General features: G+C 54.3%; 1 protein-coding gene across 26 annotated transcripts in view; it reads left to right on the top strand.

Annotated features, from left to right (window-relative positions):
• The window catches only part of POU2F2 (POU class 2 homeobox 2), a 102,805-nt gene that overhangs the window by 54,537 nt on the left and 27,581 nt on the right, over nucleotides 1-20,687 (top strand). For 20 of the 26 annotated variants that reach the window (XR_014060907.1, XM_081516106.1, XM_081516110.1 and 17 more), the window contains exon 1: nucleotides 13,530-13,611. The exons of 5 other annotated variants lie outside the window; for them this stretch is intronic. Coding sequence is in view for 19 of the 21 variants with exons in the window: in XM_081516106.1 (XP_081372232.1) it covers nucleotides 13,545-13,611 (67 nt within the window). In the remaining 2 variants the exon portion in view is untranslated. Of the gene's footprint in view, nucleotides 1-12,705; nucleotides 12,820-13,529; nucleotides 13,612-20,687 lie in introns of those variants that run through there. One more of the 26 variants, XM_081516112.1, reaches the window with a different exon arrangement.

Genomic DNA, 20,687 nt, shown 5'->3' with positions numbered 1-20,687 from the left:
AGAGATGCTGGCGGCCCGGGCGAATGGAGCAATGGGGAGAACCTTTCAAACTGTGTCAATAGCAGGGCTCAGAGAAGTGGGGTTGCTGACCCAAGGTCATGCAGCTGGTCGGGCAGAGGGAGGCACACACCTGAGATTTCCTCTCACCAGACAGGTGCTGCTTTCCTCTGGGGAAGCCTCTCGGAGGCAGAGACCTGGAGTGTATCCGTTTGATGTTATCCACACACACCTCAAAGTGCCTGGTATCTTGGGCACTGATGGGGAGTCCAAGGTTAGAAAGAGGTCGTCCATGGAAGTGAGTGAGAGGGCTTCCCTGGGGAGACTCCAGGAAGGAGGTGAGCAGGGAGTGAGCAGGTCTGAAGATGTGTGAGCCTGGAGAATGGACCAGGGCCCAGAGACATGGTTCAGTGTGCAGCCCAGACTTGCTGTGACTCAAGGTGGGTCACCAGCGTGATAACTTTTAGGGAGTGCCTCATATTGACAGGAAGCCCTCCTGGGCCAGGGATGGGAGGCACGTAACTGTCTCAGGTGGCCAACACAGGTCCAAGTCCAGTGTTTCCTGCCACACTAAAGGGAAGAGCCGGCAGGGGTCTGGGGAGGAAGGGGAGTCCACCTACCTGGATGCTATTCCTGGTTCCATCTGGGGGACCCCAGGCACATGATTCAACCTGGCAGAGCATCAGTTCTTTCATCTGTAAAATGGGCATGGTGCTAATGCTTTCTCCTTGGAGAGTGTGGAGGAGATTCAATGAGAGGATGCAAGGAAAGCGTTTCTAACTGTAGTTCAGGGTTTCACCTTGAATCGTCTAAAACAGCACTCTTGATTCCCTGTCCCTGAGCTCTTCTAGGAGCTGTCCTCCACCACGGTAAATGGTTGTATGTGTGTGTGTGTGTGTGTGTGTGCTCAGTCACTTCAGTCATGTCCAACTCTTTGCGACCCCAAGGACGGTAGCCTGCCAGGCTTTTCTGTCCATTGGGATTCTCCAGGCAAGAATACTGGAGTGTATTGCCACACCCTCCTCCAGGGGGTCTTCCCAACCAAGGGATCGAACCTGAGTCTCTCCGTCTCCTTATTGGCAGGCGGACTCTTTACCACTAGCGCCACCTGTGAAGCCAGTAAACCAGTAAATGATTATCACACAAAAAACCCTTCTCCCAAGATCCTTCACTTCTTTTCAAGTGTCCAGAGCTCGAAGTTTGCTTCCATGATGGCAGGGAGTGTGTCTCATACAGTCTGAGTCAACCTGATTCCATCGAGTTAAAATGTTTGTGGAGCAGGGCTCTCTGCAGATGCTGCCCAGAGACCACACAGTTCCGGAAGAGGGACAGAGAGGTTGAGTGGTTTGCATGAAGTCACACAGCAAGGACTCAGCAGGCTCCACAGAATCTGAGAGAGGCCAGGCCACTTCTCATTTTTGAGCTTCCCAGGATGCTGAGAATGAAAGAAAGCCAAAATGGAGTTACAGGCTGGGCTCTAAGCAACAACAACAAAGTGCCACACTAACTGATACTGACAAGGCCATTTCAGGACTTATTAGAACAAAATTCAGCGCGTCCTATGGCTGATGTGGTTTGGCAGTGGCACCCAACTGTAAAATCAAAAATGCACATCTCGGTTAATGAGGCCCTTCGTGAATATAATACCCGGGCCAGGTGACACTCCTGCCCCTCCATGCCTCCCTGAGCTCTGCAGCTGGGACCTGACCACTTGTTACCTGACTTTAAAGTTGACACCTTTTCCATCATCCTCAGTTGCTTTTGCAGAGATACAGGAGGCCTAGGACCTCCCGGATTTTCGAGGGGAGAAGCACACACAATCACACCGGCAGTGTGCCTGGTGGTAAGGAGAGCCAGGCTCTGGGATTGACCTGCAGGCTCCGGTCCACCTCAGGGTGCGCCTCTGAAAAGCGAGGGGTAATAACAGCACCTGCTTTATTGGATCGCTGGGAAGATGTCAAGACACGATGCACAGAGCACCTGGCTGCGTGGAGCAGGCACCGCCGGGTAGCTGCTCTTATAGCTTTTGATAGTCGTGGGACCCTGAAGGGGCGGGATGGGGTGGGGGGAGGGGAGAGCGCCGGGAGGTTTGAGAATGCTCAGAGGCGTGGCCAAGGCTGATTGTCCCAGTGTCCTCAGCTCTCTCGAGCTTCCCTGGTGGCTTAGTCAGTAAAGAATCTGCGAATCTGCCCGCAGTGTGGGAGACCCAGGTTCGATCCCAGGTCGAGAAGATCCCCTTGAGAAGGAAATGACAACCCACTCCGGTATTCTTGCCCGGGGAAATCTCATGGACAGAGGAGCCTGGCAGGCTACAGTCCGTGGGATCACAAAGAGTCTGACATGACTGAGCGACTAAACCACCAACCAACTCTCTGTTTTTAAAATATTTTTTTATTTGGCTGCACCAAGTCTTCATTGTGGCATCTTTGATCTTTGTTGTGAACCTTTAGTTGTGACACATAGACTTCTCAGTTGTGGCATGTGGGATCTAGTTCCCTGACCAGGGATCGAACTTGGGTCCCCTGCATTGGGAACTCAGAGTCATAGCCACTGGACCACCAGGGAAGTCCCTCTGTGTCCCCAGTTCTTGGCACAGGGTCTGGCACAGTGGGCCATCTGTGAGGGTATAGGATTGAATTGTCTTGAAGAAACTTTGGCTAGGTTGAACGAGGGGGTGGGAGCACCAGGGAGGAGAGGGGAGCCTACGGGAGGCCATGGCCTTTGGTTTCTCCTCCCCCTCCTCGGGAGGCCATGCGGGCGCTCCTGTGGGCTTCCTTTTGCACGGTGCCCCTTAACTCCTGCCCAAACAGACCCTCCTCGGTGGCAGGCACGGGGACACAGCAGTGCACATGCCAGGCACAAGTCAGTGTGATTTGTCAGAGTTCTGATCTGTATGGTAAGCAGTGGCTTTATATGAACACATAATAATGTGTCCACATAATTTATTAAATATAAATTAAATAAACAAGGAAATAAGGAATGGAAGAGGGCTCTGCCCATCCCAGTGATGGGAGAAAGCCGTGAACCACAGGTTATGATTAATGCCATTTTGGGCACCTGAGGCCGTTTTAAATAGGAGGGTGAAACTGAACAGAACAGACCTGCTCCCTGTCCTCCCAGCGTGAACATTCAAGTGGGCGGAGATGGATGATAAACAAGCAGATGAACACACAGAAACTCGAATGTCAGTGACAAGTGCCGGAAGAAAACGCTAGCTGCTGAAAGATGGAGAGTGATGAGGAGGGGAAAGGCTGTGTGGGTTTAGAAAGGCTGTACAAGAAAAGACTTCTCTGTGGAGAGGACGTGTCAGTGGACTCCTGGAATAAGCGAGGGCATGCTCCACCGCCATACCTGGGCAGAGACGGCACCAGCCAGCAGGGAGAGCGAGAGCAAAGGTCCTGAGGCACATGGGAGCTTCAGCCTGGAGGACACAAGCGAATGGCGAGGAGCGACGGGTGTGTGCCCATGCGTGCTCAGTCGCTTCAGTCATATCTGACTCCTTATGACCCCATGGACTGTAGCCCACCAGGCTCCTCTGTTCCATGGGATTCTCCAGGCAAGAATACTGGAGTGGTTTGCCATGCCCTCCTTCAGGGGATCTTCACAACTCAAGAAGTGAACCCAAGTCTCTTATGTCTCTTGCATTGGCAGGCAGGTTCTTTACCATTGGCGCCACCTGGGAAGGCCTGGGGAGCAATGGAAGGTGATGTGTTAGAGGCGAGCAGGAGCCGGGTCGCAGAGTGGCCAATTAGGATGATGGCTCTGGAAGCTGTCTTCGTTGGCCGGCCTCCCTGAGGCTTCCCAGGCTCTGGACTTTAGTACCCTGGACAGCAGCCTTGGCCCCTTGGAGCTCTAGCAGCCTGGGGCGCACCCTACCGAATCTGGCCTTTTACTACCATCTGCTTCTGGGCAGTGAACGGGGGGTGCAGAGCAGATGATACCAAAATGAGTGGGAATTGGCCCCTGCCTGCAGGAAGCACAATTATGTGAGAGAGTCATCAATCTTTATCAAGTGAACGTCTGTGGGATCGCCACCTTGGTCTGTATACAGGAAGCAGCCAGAGCCCAGGATCCACCCCCAACCCTATCCCTCCCTCCCTGCTGGAGGTGACCACTTTCCTCACTGTGGGGGATAATCAGTCCTTTATTTCACTTTGTAGTTTGCTACCTGTAACTCATAGTCTAATGTTAATTCAAAAATGAATACAATCTCATTATCAAAACCAAAACCATAACAGAAAAGGTTAAAACCTCATTTGAGGGACTTCCCTGGTGGTCCAGTGGTTAAGACTTCACCTTCCAATGCAGGGGATGGGGGTTCCATCCCTGGTTGGGGATCTAAAATCCCACATGCCTTGTGGCCAAAAATCCCCCCAAAAAAACATAACACAGAAGCAATGTTGTAACAAATTCAGTAAAAACTTTGAAAATGATCCATATAAAAAAATCTTTAAAAAATCCCATTTGAGTCTATTCTGCTTTCCCAGGGGGCTTCCCAGGTTGCTCAGTGGTAAAGAACCCATCTGCCAACACCGGAGACACAAAAGACGTGGGCTCGATCCCTGGGCCAGGAAGATCCCTTGGAGGAGGAAATGGCAACCCACTCCAGTATTCTTGCCTGGAGAATCCCATGGACACAGGAGCCTGGCGGGCTACAGTTCGCAGGGTTGTAAAGAGTCAGACACGACTGAGCACATACACACGCACGCACACACACATGCACTTTCCCAGTTCTGGTCCACTCCCCAGAGGTAGTTGTCATTAGCTGATTAGTTACCCTTTGGGCCTTTTCTTTGCATTTGTCAATACCTGCACACCCATAGAAAATACATAAAGGTTCTGGTATGTGTTTTACATAAATAATATTAAGTTGTGTAAATCATTCTGCAGCTTGCCTTTGCATTCAGCAGATTCTTGGAGAATTTTCCATGTCCATATTCATAGATCAGTTCCATCATCTCTCATGACCACATACTGTTCCTGAGTATGAATATTATGAATATGCTACGCTTTTTTTTTTTTTTATAAATTTATTTATTTTAGTTGGGGGCCGATCACTTCACAACATTGCAATAGTTTTTGCCATACATTGACATGAATCAGCCATGGGTTTACATGTGTTCCCCCTCCTGGACCCCCCACCCACCTCCCTCCCCATCCCATCCTTCTGGATCATCCCATTGCCCCGGCCCTGAGCCCTTGTCTCATGCATCGAACATGGAATGGTGTTCTGTTTCACATATGATAATATACATGTTTCAATGCTATTCTCCCAGAACGTCCCACCCTCGCCTTCTCCCTCAGAGTCCATAAAATTGTTCCATGCATCTGTGTCTCTTATTCTGTCTCGCATATAGGGTTATCGTTACCATCTTTCAAATTCCATATATATGCATTAGTATACTGTATTGTTGTTTTTCTTTCTGGCTTACTTCACTCTGTATAATGGGCTCCAGTTTCATCCATCTCAGTAGAACCGATTCAAATGTATTTTTTTTAATGGCTGAGTAATATTCCATTGTGTATATGTACCACAGCTTCCTTATCCATTCGTCTGCTGATGGACATCTAGGTTGCTTCCATGTCCTGGCTATTGTAAACAGTGCTGCGATGAACATTGGGGTACACGCGTCTCTTTCAATTCTGGTTTCCTCGGTGTATATGCCCAGCAGTGGGATTGCTGGGTCATATGGCAGTTCTATTCCCAGTTTTTTAAGGAATCTCCACACTGTTCTCCATAGTGGCTGTACTAGTTTGCATTCCCACCAACAGTGTAAGAGGGTTCCCTTTTCTCCACACCCTCTCCAGCATTTATTGCTTGTGGACTTTTGGATAGCAGCCATTCTGACTGGTGTGAAATGATACCTCATTGTGGTTTTGATTTGCATTTCTCTAATAATGAGTGATGTTGAGCATCTTTTCATGTGTTTGTTAGCCATCTGTATGTCTTCTTTGGAGAAATGTCTGTTTAGTTCTTTGGCCCATTTTTTGATTGGGTCGTTTATTTTTCGGGAATTCAGCTGCAGAAGTTGCTTGTATATTTTTGATATTAATTGTTTGTCTGTTGCTTCATTTGCTATTATTTTCTCCCATTCTGAAGGCTGTCTTTTCACCTTGTTTATAGTTTCCTTTGTTGTTATGCTACGCTTTATTTAGCCACTGTCCTATGGTAGCATTCTATGTTATTTCTGATTTTCTCTTTCAAACTTGAGAGTGATAAACACTTTGTGAGCTTTTTGAACTCCTTGTGCCTGGTAATCAGTGTTATATTTAAGATGAACAACAACAGGGTCCTACTATATAGCGCAAGGAAACATTAAAAGCAAAAGAAAAAAGATTAATGAAGTTCCTGTCAGCCCATGTTGCATGCATGCTCAGCCGTGTCTGACTCTGCTGTCCCACGGACTGTAACCCGCCGGATTCCTCTGTCCGTGGAATTTCCCAGACAAGAATACTGGAGTGGTTTCCCATTTCCTTCTCCAGGGGATCTTCCTGACCCAGGGATCCAAATTTGGGTCTCGTGCATCTCCTGCTTTGACAGGTGAATTCTTTACCACTGATCAGCCCATGTTACTGCCCCCGTTTCAAAGATGAGGATCCTCAGAGGCTCAGAGAGGTGAAATCACCTGCCCAGGGTCATACAGCAAGTGAATGGAAAAACCAGTTTCCACACTCTCAAATGTTTGACTCCCAGATCAGTGCTTGCATGCTAAGTCACTTCAGTCATGTCCAACTATTTGCGACCCCATGGACTGTAGCCCGCCAGGCTCCTCTGTCCATGAGATTCTCCAGGCAGGAATGCTGGAGTGGGTTGCCATTTCCTTCTCCAGGGGATCTTTCCAACCCAGGGAATCAAACCCGCATCTCTTATGTCTCCTGCACTGGCAGGCGGGTTCTTTACCACTAGTACCACCTGGGAAGCGCTAGTGCTTACATCCAGCTCTATTAAGTGTCACAGTCTACGGGGCAGATATCCTCATTCAATGGGGCTTATCTGCAGACCAGTGCTGGGCTCCATTCTACAAAAATGAATGAAACCTCACCCTGCCCTCCAGCCCTGCCCTGTGAGGGCAGCCTCATTGGGAAGTAATTTCAATGCAGTACGGTTAGTACTAAGCCCAAGATGCCTGAACTGTGGGAAGACTGAGGCCATCACTATTAAGTAGGCCTCCTGTGGAGTCCGAGACAGCTTCCAGAGAGGAGAGATTTGAGCCGAGGCTGTACAGGCCAGTAGAATTTGCCCAGCAAACACAGGAAGTGCGGAGGATGGGTACATAAGGAACCCCAAGTTGCCAAACCCAGAGGAAGAAGGTGAGCTCTGAGGGCAATTTGCCCATGGAGATTCGCAGAGGCCCATGTCCACTTAAGCTTGGAAAGCCAGCCCTGGGTTTCATTCTGTGAGCTGTGGGAACCTGGAAGGATCCATTCATTCAACAAATAGGATCTAAGCACGTGGTGTGTCCGTTTCAGAAGGGGATAGCACAGAAGACAAGACAAAAGAGCACCTGCTTTCAGAGAGCTTACATTTCAGAGGAGGAAACAGTAAGGCAAAGTGACAGTGCCTGAGTTCCAGAGAGCGCTACAAAGAAACAAAACTAGCCACTGACTCAAGGGACATGAGTCTGTGCAAATGCTGGGAGACGGGGATGGACAGGGAAGCCTGGCATGCTGCAGTCCATGGGATCACAGAGTGGGACACGACTTAGCGACTGAACAATAACTGGAGTGGAGGGTGGCTGAGGGAGGGCTTCTGGGAGGAGGCAGCCTTTGAGCTAAGTCCTGAAGGGTCAGAGGAAAGGGAAGAGATGGGGAACAGCGTTCTAGGGGAGGGGTCAGCAAGGTTAGAGGCCCCAAGTGGGGACAGATTCGTCTTTCTCTGGTATGGCAAGCACACGGTGCCCTCGTTAGGAGGAGTGAAGTCCTGCGGGCGCCTGGAGGCCATCCATGGTGAGGGGGCCGGGCTTTCCTGGAGGCAGCAGCTGGGTTACTGGAGGGCTTCCGGACCACTCGGAGGGCCCTTGCATTTCAGCCTTTGGACAGCTCCCTGGGCTGGGAGGAAGGAAAGCGCCATCAGCCTGCAGAGTCAGTGCTGGTGCTGGTGAGCGGATCTGGGCTGGAGTCGAGTCTGCAGCCTGGGGTGGGCGGGGGCGCCTGTGCCCAGGGCAGAGCCTCCTCAGGGGAGGCCCAGGGCCGGGCAACTGCTTCTTCGGATGTCCTAGAGGGTCTGTTCCGGGACAGCCTGCAGCCTGGGACATGTACAAGCCCAAGTGAGGAGCCGCAAGCCCAGGACAGCAGTCTAGGCGCAGGCTTTGGGGTTGGAGAGACTCGGGGTCCACCCAGGCTAGCCGTGTGAATGTCGCTGCTAGTGGAGCCGTCGGTTCATCCTGCCTGTTCTTGTCCCTTTCAAGCCACAGACTGGAAACGGCTGGAAGAAGTCTCAGAGTGCTCCTCCAGCCCACCTCCCGCTTTAGGTGGGGAAATGGAGGCCCGGAGAGTGCGGGGGGCTGGCCCTGGGTCACCAGATGGCCAGGTCCAGAATGGGGACCTGTTGGTCTTCCTACTTTTATCTTCTTTGGGCCATACCATGATGCTTCCTGATTTCTTTTTGTGTGTGGTGAATTCCTGGGACTTCTGGTGGGTCTGGGAAACTGGTGGTGGGCGGGAGATGCGTGAGGAGTGTTTGTGTCGATGTGAATTTATTCAGCATCTGCTGGCTTCCTGGTCCATAGACCTTGCTGATCTCCCCTCACCCCCCAATCCCCGGCACTGACCTAAGCATCTTCCCTAAATCTGCTCCCCTTCCCACTGTCCATCGGTGATGGCCTGAGCACCCACCCATCCACCCTGTTCAGCTGCCTGCTTGCAAGTCCACTAAAGTCCTCAAGACTCTCACTCAAACTCATACTCTCATCTTCATCCTCATGGCCCCATTCTCTCCTGTTGTTTAGACCACTGTCCCAGCCTCTCCTCTGGTCATCTTCTCCAGCTTCTACCCACCAGCCTGGTCTCACACCAGTCCCGGTGGACTTCACTTATACAGACTCTTCCTGCTCAGAATCTTTCCACCTACAACATCAAATCCAGCCTCAAGTCTATGTCTTGGGATTCATCTTTGACTAGCATTTATCGGATACTTTCTGAGTCAGTTATGGAATATTAGAAAACTTCCCATCAAATCCAGTCTTCCCCTTGGACTATGAGCTCCCTGAGGGCAGATTTCAGATCTAGTTCTCTTCTAGATCCCCAGCCCCCAGCTCACAGCTTGGCACTAAAGGACACGTAGGAAAAGTTTGGGCACTTCCCAGGTGGCACAGTGGTAAAGAATCTACCTGCCAATGCCTGAGACATGGGTTCGATCCCTGGGTCAGGAAGATCCCCTGGAGAAGGAAATGGCAACCCACTCCAGTATTCTTGCCTGGAAAATTCCATGGACAGAGGAACCTGGAGGGCTATAGTCCATGGGATCGCAAAAAGACTTGGACACGTCTTAGCAATTAAATAACATCAAACAAATATCACTGATTATACTGCAGGTAAATGGTCTCAGCCTGGGGTTGGCAAACCATGGCCCACAGGCCAGATCTGACTTACTGTCTGTTTTTCTGCAGCTCTGAGGGCAAGGCTGGGGATGAAGGAGGTGTGTAAACAGGAAATGAGGGCTTGAGCCCGGAAGTTAGGAAGAGGCGGACAGGCAGTGCCCGGGGGTGGGGGGCAGGCTGGGTTTGATTCCAGAGTATCAGAGGGCTTACTGGGAGGACTGCACAGCCCCGCAGCAGGACCAGCCAGACATACTTGGGTCTGTTTGTCTGTCTGCCACCCCTCATCCTGCTTTCTTCTGTGTCTGAGTCCCTAAGCCAGCTTTCCCTGACCCCTCCCGACCCGCCTCACCATGTAGAGGCGGCCCTCCTTGGGCTCTGCTGAAGGCAGAACGCTGAGAGGCAAAGGGAGGTTAATGTCGATGAATCTCAGGCCCGAGCTCATCTTCTGGCTCGGCTGTCAACTCATAGGCAACCCGGTCTCCTTGTCTCCTGCCAGCCTGGGGCCCTCTCTGAGCTCCTACATGCTACAGCCCCAGAGATGAGGCAGCACTTCAGGGAAACCCTGCTCAGGTCCCCACTCAGAGCAGGGACGCGGCCGAGGGCTGAGCAAAGAGGATGCCAGACACAGTGGGATGCGGAAAGAGGCTGGGGAGCCAAGCCACAGAGAGGGTCCCCAGGGGCGGCCAAGAGGAAGAGGCCATGGTTGGGGGCCCTGAGGGGTGAAGAATTTCGCTCTGCTGTCCCCGGTGGGCTGGCTGCTCCCCCCACCACTCCCCGCCGGGCCCCCAGGGGACCTCGCTCTAATAATGTATTTGATCGACTCGCCGGCCGCGTACAAGCGATTATTGTCTTGTCGGGAGTCAAACGTATCGATCCGGTGAGAAATATGAGCGGAGCAATGGGGCCCGCGTGTCAGTTACCAGCCCCGCTGGCCCTGGGGAGCCCCCTACGTCTCCTTTAATTACCGCTCAGCCCTGAGCCCAGCCTGGTCTCCCTGCACCGCCTCCCTCCCAGGCTCCCTGCACCCCCAGTGGCCCCCGCTGCTCCCCAGTTCCCAGGCCCTACCTGCCTGGCTCAACTTGGCCTGAGGCCTCTTCTCCAGCTAAACGGCCACCATCTCCCGTGCCTGGGCCTCCCCGTTCCTGGCTACCAGGCCCTGCCCACCCAGCGTGCCCCTAACTCAGCCCCTCTACCCTCTCCTGGGCAGGTGGAAGTCTCAGGCCTTCAAGATGCCTCGACTCCAGCTCAGGGACTCAATTCTGGTCTCCCAGAGGCGATAATAGTGGAGTCAGCTTGAGAGGCAAGAGGGGTGGGGTGATTTCACCCACCACAGGTAGGGGGGGCATGAAAGGCTGTCCCCAGCTCCACCTCTCAGCCGCAGGCCTGGGAGGGCAGAACCGGAAACGGGGGTGCATCTCTCCCTGCTCTGAGTTACCACCCGGAGCTCCCTCCTGACAAGGATGCTGTTGACTGTGGAGCATGGGGGATGTTTTGGTGGGGTTTTGCTCCCTCTCTAAAGTCCTTATTACCCTCATTTCCAAGTCTTCTAAAACATAAATCCTAAATAAAAAAAGAGTTTAGTGGGCAAATGCAGCTTCAAGACAAGGCTCCAGTGCCATTGTCCACCAGATGCCTGACCCTCCCGTATAGAAATACTGCCATCTGAGGGAGAGAGGGAAAGAGGTAGGCCCAGAGGCAGGAGGTCTGAGGTGAAGCCAGTGGATGCTGCAGGGTCTCCGAATCTGCTCAGAGGAATGGCCTTCACAATACGGAATGTTATGAGTGTAGTTGGCAGGGCCACTGTCCCCTGTGCAGATGTAAGTCAGTCAGTCAGTTCAGTCGCTCAGTCGTGTCTCTTTGCGACCCCATGAACCTCAGCACGCCAGGCCTCCCTATCCATCACCAGCTCCCTGAGTCCACCCAAACCCATGTCTATTGAGTCGGTGATGCCATCCAGCCGTCTCATCTTCTGTTGTCCCCTTCTCCTCCTGCCCTCAATCGTTGCCAGCATCAGGGTCTTTTCCAGTGAGTCAGCTCTTCGCATCAGATAGCCAAAGTATTGGAGTTTCAGCTTCAACATCAGTCCTTCCAATGAACACCCAGGACTGATCTCCTTTAGGATGGACTGGTTGGATCTCCTTAAAGTCTAAGGGATTCTCAACAGTCTTCTCCAACACCACAGTTCAAAAGCATCAATTCTTCGGCGCTCAGCTTTCTTTATAGTCCAACTCGCACATCCATACATGACCACTGGAAAAACCATAGCCTTGACTAGATGGACCTTTGTTGGCAAAATAATGTCTCTGCTTTTTAATATGCTGTCTAGGTTGGTCATAAATTTCCTTCCAAGGAGTAAGCGTCTTTTAATTTCATGGCTGCAGTCACCATCTGCAGTGATTTTGGAGCCCAGAAAAATAAAGCCAGTCACTGTTTCCACTGTTTACCCATCTACTTGCCATGAAGTGATGGGACCGGATGCCATAATCTCAGTTTTCTGAATGTTGAGCTTTAAGCCAACTTTTAAGGACCACCATCATTCTCGTGGAGTGGGCCTGCCTGCCTGGGTGTGTCTGGGCTGCACAAAGCCTGTGTACAGGTAGAAAGGCACTCTCGAAGATCTGCCTGTGTGTCATAGCCTGCATAAGTGTGCATGAGTGTGAACGTGGGCACACATGGCCGGGAAGTATGCCTGGGTACACCTGTATAGACGTGCCCGTGTGCCCACATGACAGAGCAGAGGGTTCTGTGCACACACGGTAGTGTTAGTAGGGAGCGTTTTTGTCAGGGCCCGGGTACCAAGGAGTGTTTCTATGTGTCTGGATGTGCACACGTGTGTGTTAAGTGCTGGGGTCCCTGTGTAGAAACACTTGAGCGTGTGTATAGGAGTCCAGCCTTCCGTGTGCGCGCGCGTGCTCTGGGGGGGTCCCCAAGCGTAGGGGCGCAGCGAGTCCCGCAGGGCCCGGAGAGAGCAGGTGGGCTGTTTGGAGGCACCAGGCGGCCCGGCAGCCTGGGACTGCGCGCGGGGAGGAGGAAGAGGGCAGCGGGCTCGGCCGCGCCTTTGTCTGCGCCGCCGCGCGCGGGGAGTCCTGCGCCTTTGTGTGACCCTCGCAGGTGTGCGCGCGGGGTCGGGCGGGGGAGGGGCGGAGGGCGGGGCGCCTCCTCCGCAGCCGGCCCCGCCCTCTGGCCCATTGGCTGGGCGCTGCCTCCCTCTGGCGGGCACGGAGGGAAGCGTTAGGCCGCGAGCGCCACAGCGCGAAGGGCCAGCCAGTGGCCCCGGGACCCGGTACTCCCCTCCACCCCAGCCACCTCCGGCGCCCGCTTTGCCCTCTGGCGGACCTCCTGCCGCTCCAGGGCAAGGCCCGGCCCTGCCACCGGCCCTACCACTGCCCACGGGTACCTCTTCTCCCAGTGGTGGCCGCGGACGCCTCACCTGCGGGCACAGGCGCGGCTGGGTTCCCCGTTGGCCACAGCCTGCGGAAGCTTCCTCCTGCCCTGCTTCTTGGCTTCAACGCTTCTTGCCTCTGAGCCCTTAGAGAGGCCACCTCACTTCTTTGGTCCTCAGTCTTTGTCTGTAAAACGGGGGCAAATAGCACCTTCAGAGGTGATGCCTGTTAGGTGTGACAGGCAGGGCCTAGCATTGGGAAAGGCCCGCCCCAAACTCCTAGCCAGTGTTTTAGTGTCGGTGTTTTGGTTCCACCTTCTCTCCCAGACCCACAAGCCCTGCTCCAGATGTGCCGGCCGGGTGGAGGCGGCAGCGGGGCTGGGGGCACCTCCTGGGGGCACAGCTGCGGAGTCAGCTCTTCCAGCCTCCCTCCGCTCAACCCCCCCAACCCCCACTTCCCCAACACACATACACACACACACACACACACATGATTTGGGGTCCGCAGCCGGCTGGGGTGGGCCTTCAGGCACGGGTATTTTCCCTTCTGAAGGGGGCGGACCCTGTGGTTTCCTCCCTGGGTGACTTCCGGCAGCGAGGGCTTGGCCCCCAGAGAGGGCGGGGAGATGACACAGTTGTTCCCCCAGCCCTGCGGGGCGGGCAGCATGGTTCACTCCGGCATGGGGGCTCCAGGTAAGGGGCCGGGCGTACAGGCAGCACCCGGGGTTCATCCTGGCCTGGCCTGCCCTTCCTCTCCGACTGCTCCTCCGCTCACTGACTCTGTGCCTCAGCAGCTGCCCCTCTCCCCATCCTGCGTCCCACCCCAGCTCCTCTTTCCCCTCCCCTTTCGCATCAGCCCTGGGGGGCTTCAGCCCTCTTCTCCCTTCCTCTGCCGCTTCCTGTCCTGAGGGGTCCGCGGGAGGAGGATGGAGCCAGGTGTTGCTCTCCGGCTCTCATACAGAGGACCAGTGGGTGGGCGACATGAGTGATCCTGGGAGAGGACTGCCTGGGGGCTGGACCGCCGAGTGTGTGCCTCTGTGTACGCGTGTGTGAACAGTGGTTCTGAGTTTTCTATATATGACTGTCAGGTGTGCGTGTGCGAGGGGCTGTGTGTGCGGCACTGTGGGGATAGCCTTGGCAAGGCTCTCTTGATTCACTTCCTCACTTGGTTCACCTCTGATGTTCCCTTCTCGGGTGGCCTCCCCTGCCTTCCCCATCTAAACGGGCACCCCTGAAAATTTATGTTTGTGTGTTTATGAACCGCCTCCCCCACCAAGTGTCAGCGGACTGAGCGAACATCGTCCGCCAAGGGCTGTACAAAGTGATTTGTACATGTTGACTTGTTTGGCATAACGTGTCCATCTTTGCATAATGATGGTTAGCTCTCGGCAGTGTGGATGGGAGAGTTAAGTGAGGTAATACAGTAATAGCAGGGCCTGGACCACGGCCAGTGTCCATACTTCAAGGGTGTTTTGTTTGAGGCCCTATAGTTCTGACCGTGGGGATGTGTCCCATTTGTGGGTGTCTGTGGGGCTGAATCTTGGTTTGGCCTGCGTCTGTGTGCATCAGCGTTTGCGGGTGTCCTGTGAGCCGTCATCAGCACATATTTACGGAGAAGTTCTGTGCTGAATGTTGGAAATACTACTGAAGAAGGCAGTTCTGGGTCTGTCTTCCTGGAGTGCCCAGTTCAGTAAGGGAGACAGACCTGTCACCAGACAAGGGAGGAAGCACAGACAGAGGGGTGGGAGCTGGGATGCAGGAGGCACAGGGCACCGGGCGAGCCCAGAAGACTTGTCCAGTTCAGCTAATGGGGCATCAGGGAGGACTTCCTGGAGGAGGGCATGTCTGGTCTGACATGACAGATGAGTGGGTATGAGTAGGCAAGGGAGGCAAGGAGGGTGCTGAGGTAGAAGGAAGGTTACTTGCAGGATGCTGTGTGATGTGATGATTTACTGAGGGGACCGTATGTGCAACTATGGATGTGTGTGTGTATGTTTGTGCGTGTGCACATGTGTGTACAGTGCAGACACAGCGACCCAGGGCATCTGCATAGGATAATGTGTGCATACGGTCTCTTCCCTGTCTGTGGGGGAATGGCGGCTTTATCAGGCACTGGGTTAGACCCTTTATTTGGGATTTCTCAGAGAATTGCCCCACCTGCGAGGCCTGCCTGGGCTCCCCAGCCTGGATGTGGATTAACACATGTGTGGTCTTGAGCAGATCATGCCTCCTGCTCGGTCTTGGGCTCCACATCTCTGGACTGGGTCCTCGGTTGCACCCTGGCCCTCTCCCAGGAGGAGGGGACTCTGGGAGTATGAGTAGGTGCACGTGTGTGTGTGTCTGAGTGACCTGTGTGTGTGTGTGTACATCTCTGTATGTCTGTCTAGTGACTGTGTGTGTGGGCATACATCTGAGTCTACCTTTATGTATGAGTGACTCTGGGTGTATGTGTGTGTGTGTGCATATCTTGTGTGAGTACATCTTTGTCTATATGAGTGACCCGGATGTGTATATATATGCACATCTGTATCTATCTGTGTGTCTGAGAGACTCTGGATGTGTGTGTACCTGTCTGTGTGTCTGAGTGACTCTGGGTGTGTGAATGTGTACCTGTTTGTATGTGTGAGTGACTCTGGGGGGGGGCGTGTACTTGTATTTGTGTCTGAGTGACTCTGGGTGTGTGAGTGTGTAGCTGTCTGTATGTGTGTCTGAATGAGTCTGAGTGAGTGTGCACAGCTTGTGTATGTACATCTTGATGTATCTATCTCAATGACCTGGGTGTGAGTGTGTACCTGTCTCTGTCACTCTGTGTGTGTGTGTGGACATCTGGTGTGTGTCTATCTGAGTGACCTGGGTGTATATGTGTGTATGCACATCTGTGTCTTACCTGGACATCTGTCTGTGAGTGACTCTGGGATGTTCGTGTATACATGTTCGGGGGTGACTCGGTGTGTGAGTGTGTGTACAGGCAGGTGTGCCCACACATGTCTGGGTGTGCATTTTGCATATCTGCTGGTGTCATTGTGTCTGGGCTCGTGTCTTCATCTGCACACATTCCCGTCTGGGATCCGCGCACCTGTCCCCGTGTGCGTTTGCATGGTCTCAGTCCGTGTCGGGGCTCCGCCTGGCTGAGGCTGTGGTGTGTGCGCTCTGTGGCAGCTCCTGTCAGCACAGCTGCGGGGCCACCGCTCTTGTTGTGTCTGCATCCTCCCCCCTGACACCCAGGAGTGTTCGCTCCCTGGAGGCCACCCCAGGGACAGCTGTGGGGTGTGGGTGTGAAACGCTGCTCCCGGGGAGGCCGGGCTGGGCCAGTGGGCGCGCAGAGGTTCCCGGCAGTGCCGACCCGGCCCACAGGGGCTCCCAGGCCCCAGCCTTGCTTGAAGTGGGCTTTGAAGGCCGGGGACCCAGGGGACAGGCCAAACGGGGCCGGGAGGGGTGAGGGGCAGCCCTTGGGCCCTCTATATTTAGCCCCGTTTTCGGTAAGTGCTAACGAGAAGCTGGCCCAAGTCTGCTAAAACCGGCTGGGGGAAATGCAGAGGAGAAGTGAAAGTCCGGGGAGGGAGGGGCGGGGGAGGGTGGAGGGGACCCAGGGTCCCAGGCCTGGGGCAGTGGGGCAAGCGGGTGTGAGCCCAGAGGCGTGGCAGCCCTGGGCGGGTCTGACCCGCTGGTGGTGGGACTCAAGGGGCCCCGCTGGGTGCTACAGGGCTTTTTCCTGCCCGTTCTCTGAAGAGTTGAAGAGTCGCACGCTGCCTGCGATGGGAGGAGGGAGGGGTGACCCTAAGCAGCCTCCCAGACTTTCTGTGCAGATGAATGAGGCTTTGAGGGGGCACTTCTGAAGGTGTTGGGGGGGGACGTTAGAGCAAATTAGAGCCACCTGGAAGGGGGCTTGAAAAAATTAGGACACTTAGGTTTCACCTTGTGCCATAACACTGTGCCAGAGTATTATGGGGTGGGATTGGGCAGGAGCCTTTGTCTAGCGTTGAGCGAGAGAGGGAGCGAGAGAGCTCGCAGGATGGGGTCTCAGCGAGCCTTTCGCCAGGGTCACCATACCCTGAGTCCCCGTGAAGACATCACTGAAGCTCTGGGTCCATGGTGGAAATGGAGTCCCTCAGTTCATCCCTGGTGGGGATGGTTTGATGAGACCCTCCTCTTGGGTTGGGCTCGATAAAGGAAGAGGAGAGGGGAGGACAGAGGCCTGGGGAATGGGCAGCTCTGGCCATTTTGCTGTCAGCCCAGCCGATGCTGCAGGGGTGTGTGGGCTGTGTGGGAGCTGGGGGCGGGGGCAGGATTGGGGAAACAGTGGTAGAAAGTTCCCCTCAAACCACGTTTGTCTCTGCAGCCACCATTCCTACAGAGGGGAGGTGACCTTAAAGGTTTAAGGTCAGGTGGGAGCCCCTGGGGGCCTGGCGCTGAGGGTTGAAGATCAGGTGACCACAGAGAGAGGATCCTTTCTTGAGTTCCTTCATTCCAAAGACAGAGGCCCAGACTGTGCAGTGGTGACTCCAGTCTGGGCCCTAAGGAACCCACCATCTAGGGTAGGGGGTCACTGCCTAGGCAGTCAGGGTGTGTTGGGAGTAGAGGGAGCCCAGATGAGAGAGGCACTGACAACCTGGGCAGTCCAGGAGGACCTCACAGAGGAGGTGACGTGGAGCTGGGGCCTTAAAGAGGAGCAGGAGTTTGCTAGTTATGAAGGAAAAGGTCGTCCCAGGTGGGAAGGGAGCAGAGGCAAAGGCCTGGAGGAGAGAGAGCAGGGCGGCCCTTGTTCATCCCACCCACGCCTCCTGATGAGGACCCCAGATGAGTCAGCCCTGCCCCGAGGGCTTCCTAGCCTGATGGAGGAGACATTCTGGGGCCCAGATGGCTGCAGCCGTTAGGACAGTGACGGGCAAGTGGAGCCAGGGTGCAGGGCAGAGACCCCCCACCTGAAGTCATCAGGGTGGTGACTTCAAGGAGGACGGAGCCTGTGCTGGGTCCTGAAGGATGAGTAGGAGGTCACCAGGCAGACAGAGTGGGGACAGCGTTCCAGGCCGAGGGACCAGCCCACGCCAAGGCTCTTTACATGGCAGAGACAGCAGGACAGAGGCAGGAACAAGTAAGAGACAGAGCGAGCAGCAGAGAGGGACAAACATTTATAACCTGGGCTTCCAAGCTGGGTGATGCTGGGGACCCAGCAGTGAGTCAGCCCAGGCCTGTCCGCTGATCATTGGGGAAGGACAAGGGCACAGGTGACCACAGCCCTGCGGGCTCAGGGCTGGGTTGGCGAAGAGAGGCTGCCTTAGTTGGCTAGGGCTGCCATAACAAAGTACCCCCAGACGGGATGGCTTACACGATAGAAATTATTTTTCTCAAAATTCTGGAGGCTGGAAGTCCAAGGTCAAGGTGTCAGTGGGGTTAGTGTCTTCCGAGGCCTCTCTCCTTGGCTGGGGGTGGCCATCAGCTTTCTGGGTCCTCACCTGGTCTTCCCTTTGTGCCTGTCTGCATCCCAGTCTCATCGTCTTATTAAGGACACCAGTCATACTGGATCAGGGTCTAGCCTGAGGCCCTGATCTGTATGTAGGGCCTGATCTCATTTTGGCTTCATTACCTCCGTAAAGATTCTGTCTCCAAAGACGGTCACAGTCTGAGTTACTGGGGGTTAGGAATCCAGGAGAGGAATGTCGAGGGGCACAGCTCAGCACACAGCAGAGGCCGAGGATGAGCACGGGCCCTTTGGGGTGGAGGTGGGGCCCGACGCCACCCTGGTCTCTGAGCAGGAGGGGCGTTCACCGGTGAGGTGGGGAGGAAAGAACTTGTACGGCCTGGACTCCTGCCCCCTGCCCCTCGCCAGGCAGAGGGCGATGCCAGCGATGACTGAAGAGAAAGGTGCATGAGTGCTAAGAGATGGGCAGCGGAGGGTGACGAGGGTCACACCCTGATGGCCAGGATGGGGAGCCTGGGCTTTTCTTAGGAGGCGGGGAACCGTGGAAGTGGTCATGGCCGGGGAAGGAGCTCCTGATGGCAGCGTGGACACTGGCTGGAAGGAGGGGCTGCGGAGGCAGCCGGGGCACGGCTTTCCAGAATGCTGGCAGGGATGGAGGGCCACTCTAGGGTTTGTGGTTGCCTGCAGCAGGGCCAAGGGCTAGGAGATTTATTTATTTGGCTTTAAAATGTTATTTATTCTTTATTTGGCTGTGCTGGGTCTTCCTCACTGCACAGGCTTTTCTCTAGCTTCGGTGAGCAGGGGCCACTCTCCAGGTGCCACGCGCGGGCTTCTCATTGCAGTGGCTTCCCTTGGGATGGAGCGCGGGCTCTGGGGGACTCAGGCCTCGGTAGTTAAGGCTCCCAGGATCTAGAGCACAGGCTCAGTAGTTGTGGCACATGGGCTCAGCTGTCCCTCGGCACGTGGAATCTGCCCGGACCAGGGTCTCCTGCAGGTGACAGGAGGATTATTGGCAGGTGAATTCTTTACCACTGAGCCACCAAGGAAGCCGAGTCTGGGAGTTTTAGAGCCAGGATCAGGCAGGACTCCTGCTTCTTGATGCCCCAGGGTCAGGAGGCGGGGGAACTCCTTCCTAGGCTCCCTTTGTGACCTCCTGGGCCTTGGGGTCCTTAACCACTCAGTGCCCCTTCCCCAGTGCCCAGAAACAGGGCCTGAACTCCGGGAGCATCTGGGCACCTGCTCCCCACCCCCACCTTGTAAGCTTATGCCTTAGTAGGACTATGTGCTGGCTTATTATTATTAGCTTGTTTTATTTCTTTTTTGTGTGTGAAAACATACGTATAGTAAAACGCTCAGATTTTAAGTGTACAGTTTGATGAATTTTTACATATGTACAGACACCCCCCCAAACCACCAAACAGATCACCTCCCAGGACATTTCTAACCCTCTGAAGGCTTCTTCACACCCTTTTCAGATCAGCACCCCCCAAAAGGTGCCCACTAATCTGACCTTAATCACCTGAGGTCATCCTGCCTGTTTCTCAGTTTCCCTTAATTGGGGTCCTGCTATCTGTCCACTTCTGTTGTCTCACGTCTTTCTCTTGGCAGCAGGTTTGCGAGATTCAGTGTGTCTGATGCAGGAGCTGGTTCTTTTCTGGGCTGTGGAGTATTTTGCTGTACGGCCGTACCAATGTGTTGACTTGTCCCCATTAACGGGCCCTTGAGCTGTTTCCAGTTGGGGGGCGGTTAGGAAAGGGCTGTTGCCCGGAACACATGTGCCCGGGGCGCTGGTGGGCAGGACACTCCTTCCTCTGGGGTGGATGCCGGGAGAGGATGTGCTGGGAAGCGGCACCTCTCTAACTTTCCTGAACTGAGCCTGGATGGATTTACACCCCTGTCAGCAGTGTGTGCCCTGGACTTTCCCCTTTTTTTTTCCTTCGTCGGCGCCCAGCCTTGGTTGCTGCACGGGCTGCTCTCTAGTTGCGGCACACAGGCCTCTCACTGCAGTGGCTTCTCTGGTTGCAGAGCACGGGCTCGAGAGCCCAGGCGTCAGTAGTTGTGGTGCCTGGGCTTAGTTGCTTCGAGGCGTGTGGGATCTTCCTGGATCAGGGATCAAACCCGTGTCCCTCGCACTGGCAGGTGGATTCTTTACCACTGAGCCACAAGGGAAGCCTTGAGTTGGTTTTTTAATCAGGAATTTCAAATCAGAGTGGCATTCCTTGTCAAGTGACCCTCAGTTGCAACATATCTGGACTTCTTTTTCAGTTGCAGAGGCTCTTTCAGGTCTCTCCTTTCTAGCTGGCCTTCTTTAACTAATCTTGGATGCAGAGCATGCTAGCGTTGGATGGCT

This window comes from Giraffa tippelskirchi, chromosome 7 (genome assembly GCF_054371585.1).
Source record: "Giraffa tippelskirchi isolate mGirTip1 chromosome 7, T2T-mGirTip1v1.2.pri, whole genome shotgun sequence".
Lineage (NCBI taxonomy): Eukaryota > Metazoa > Chordata > Mammalia > Artiodactyla > Giraffidae > Giraffa > Giraffa tippelskirchi.
This window is presented reverse-complemented; position numbering and strand designations above follow the sequence as displayed.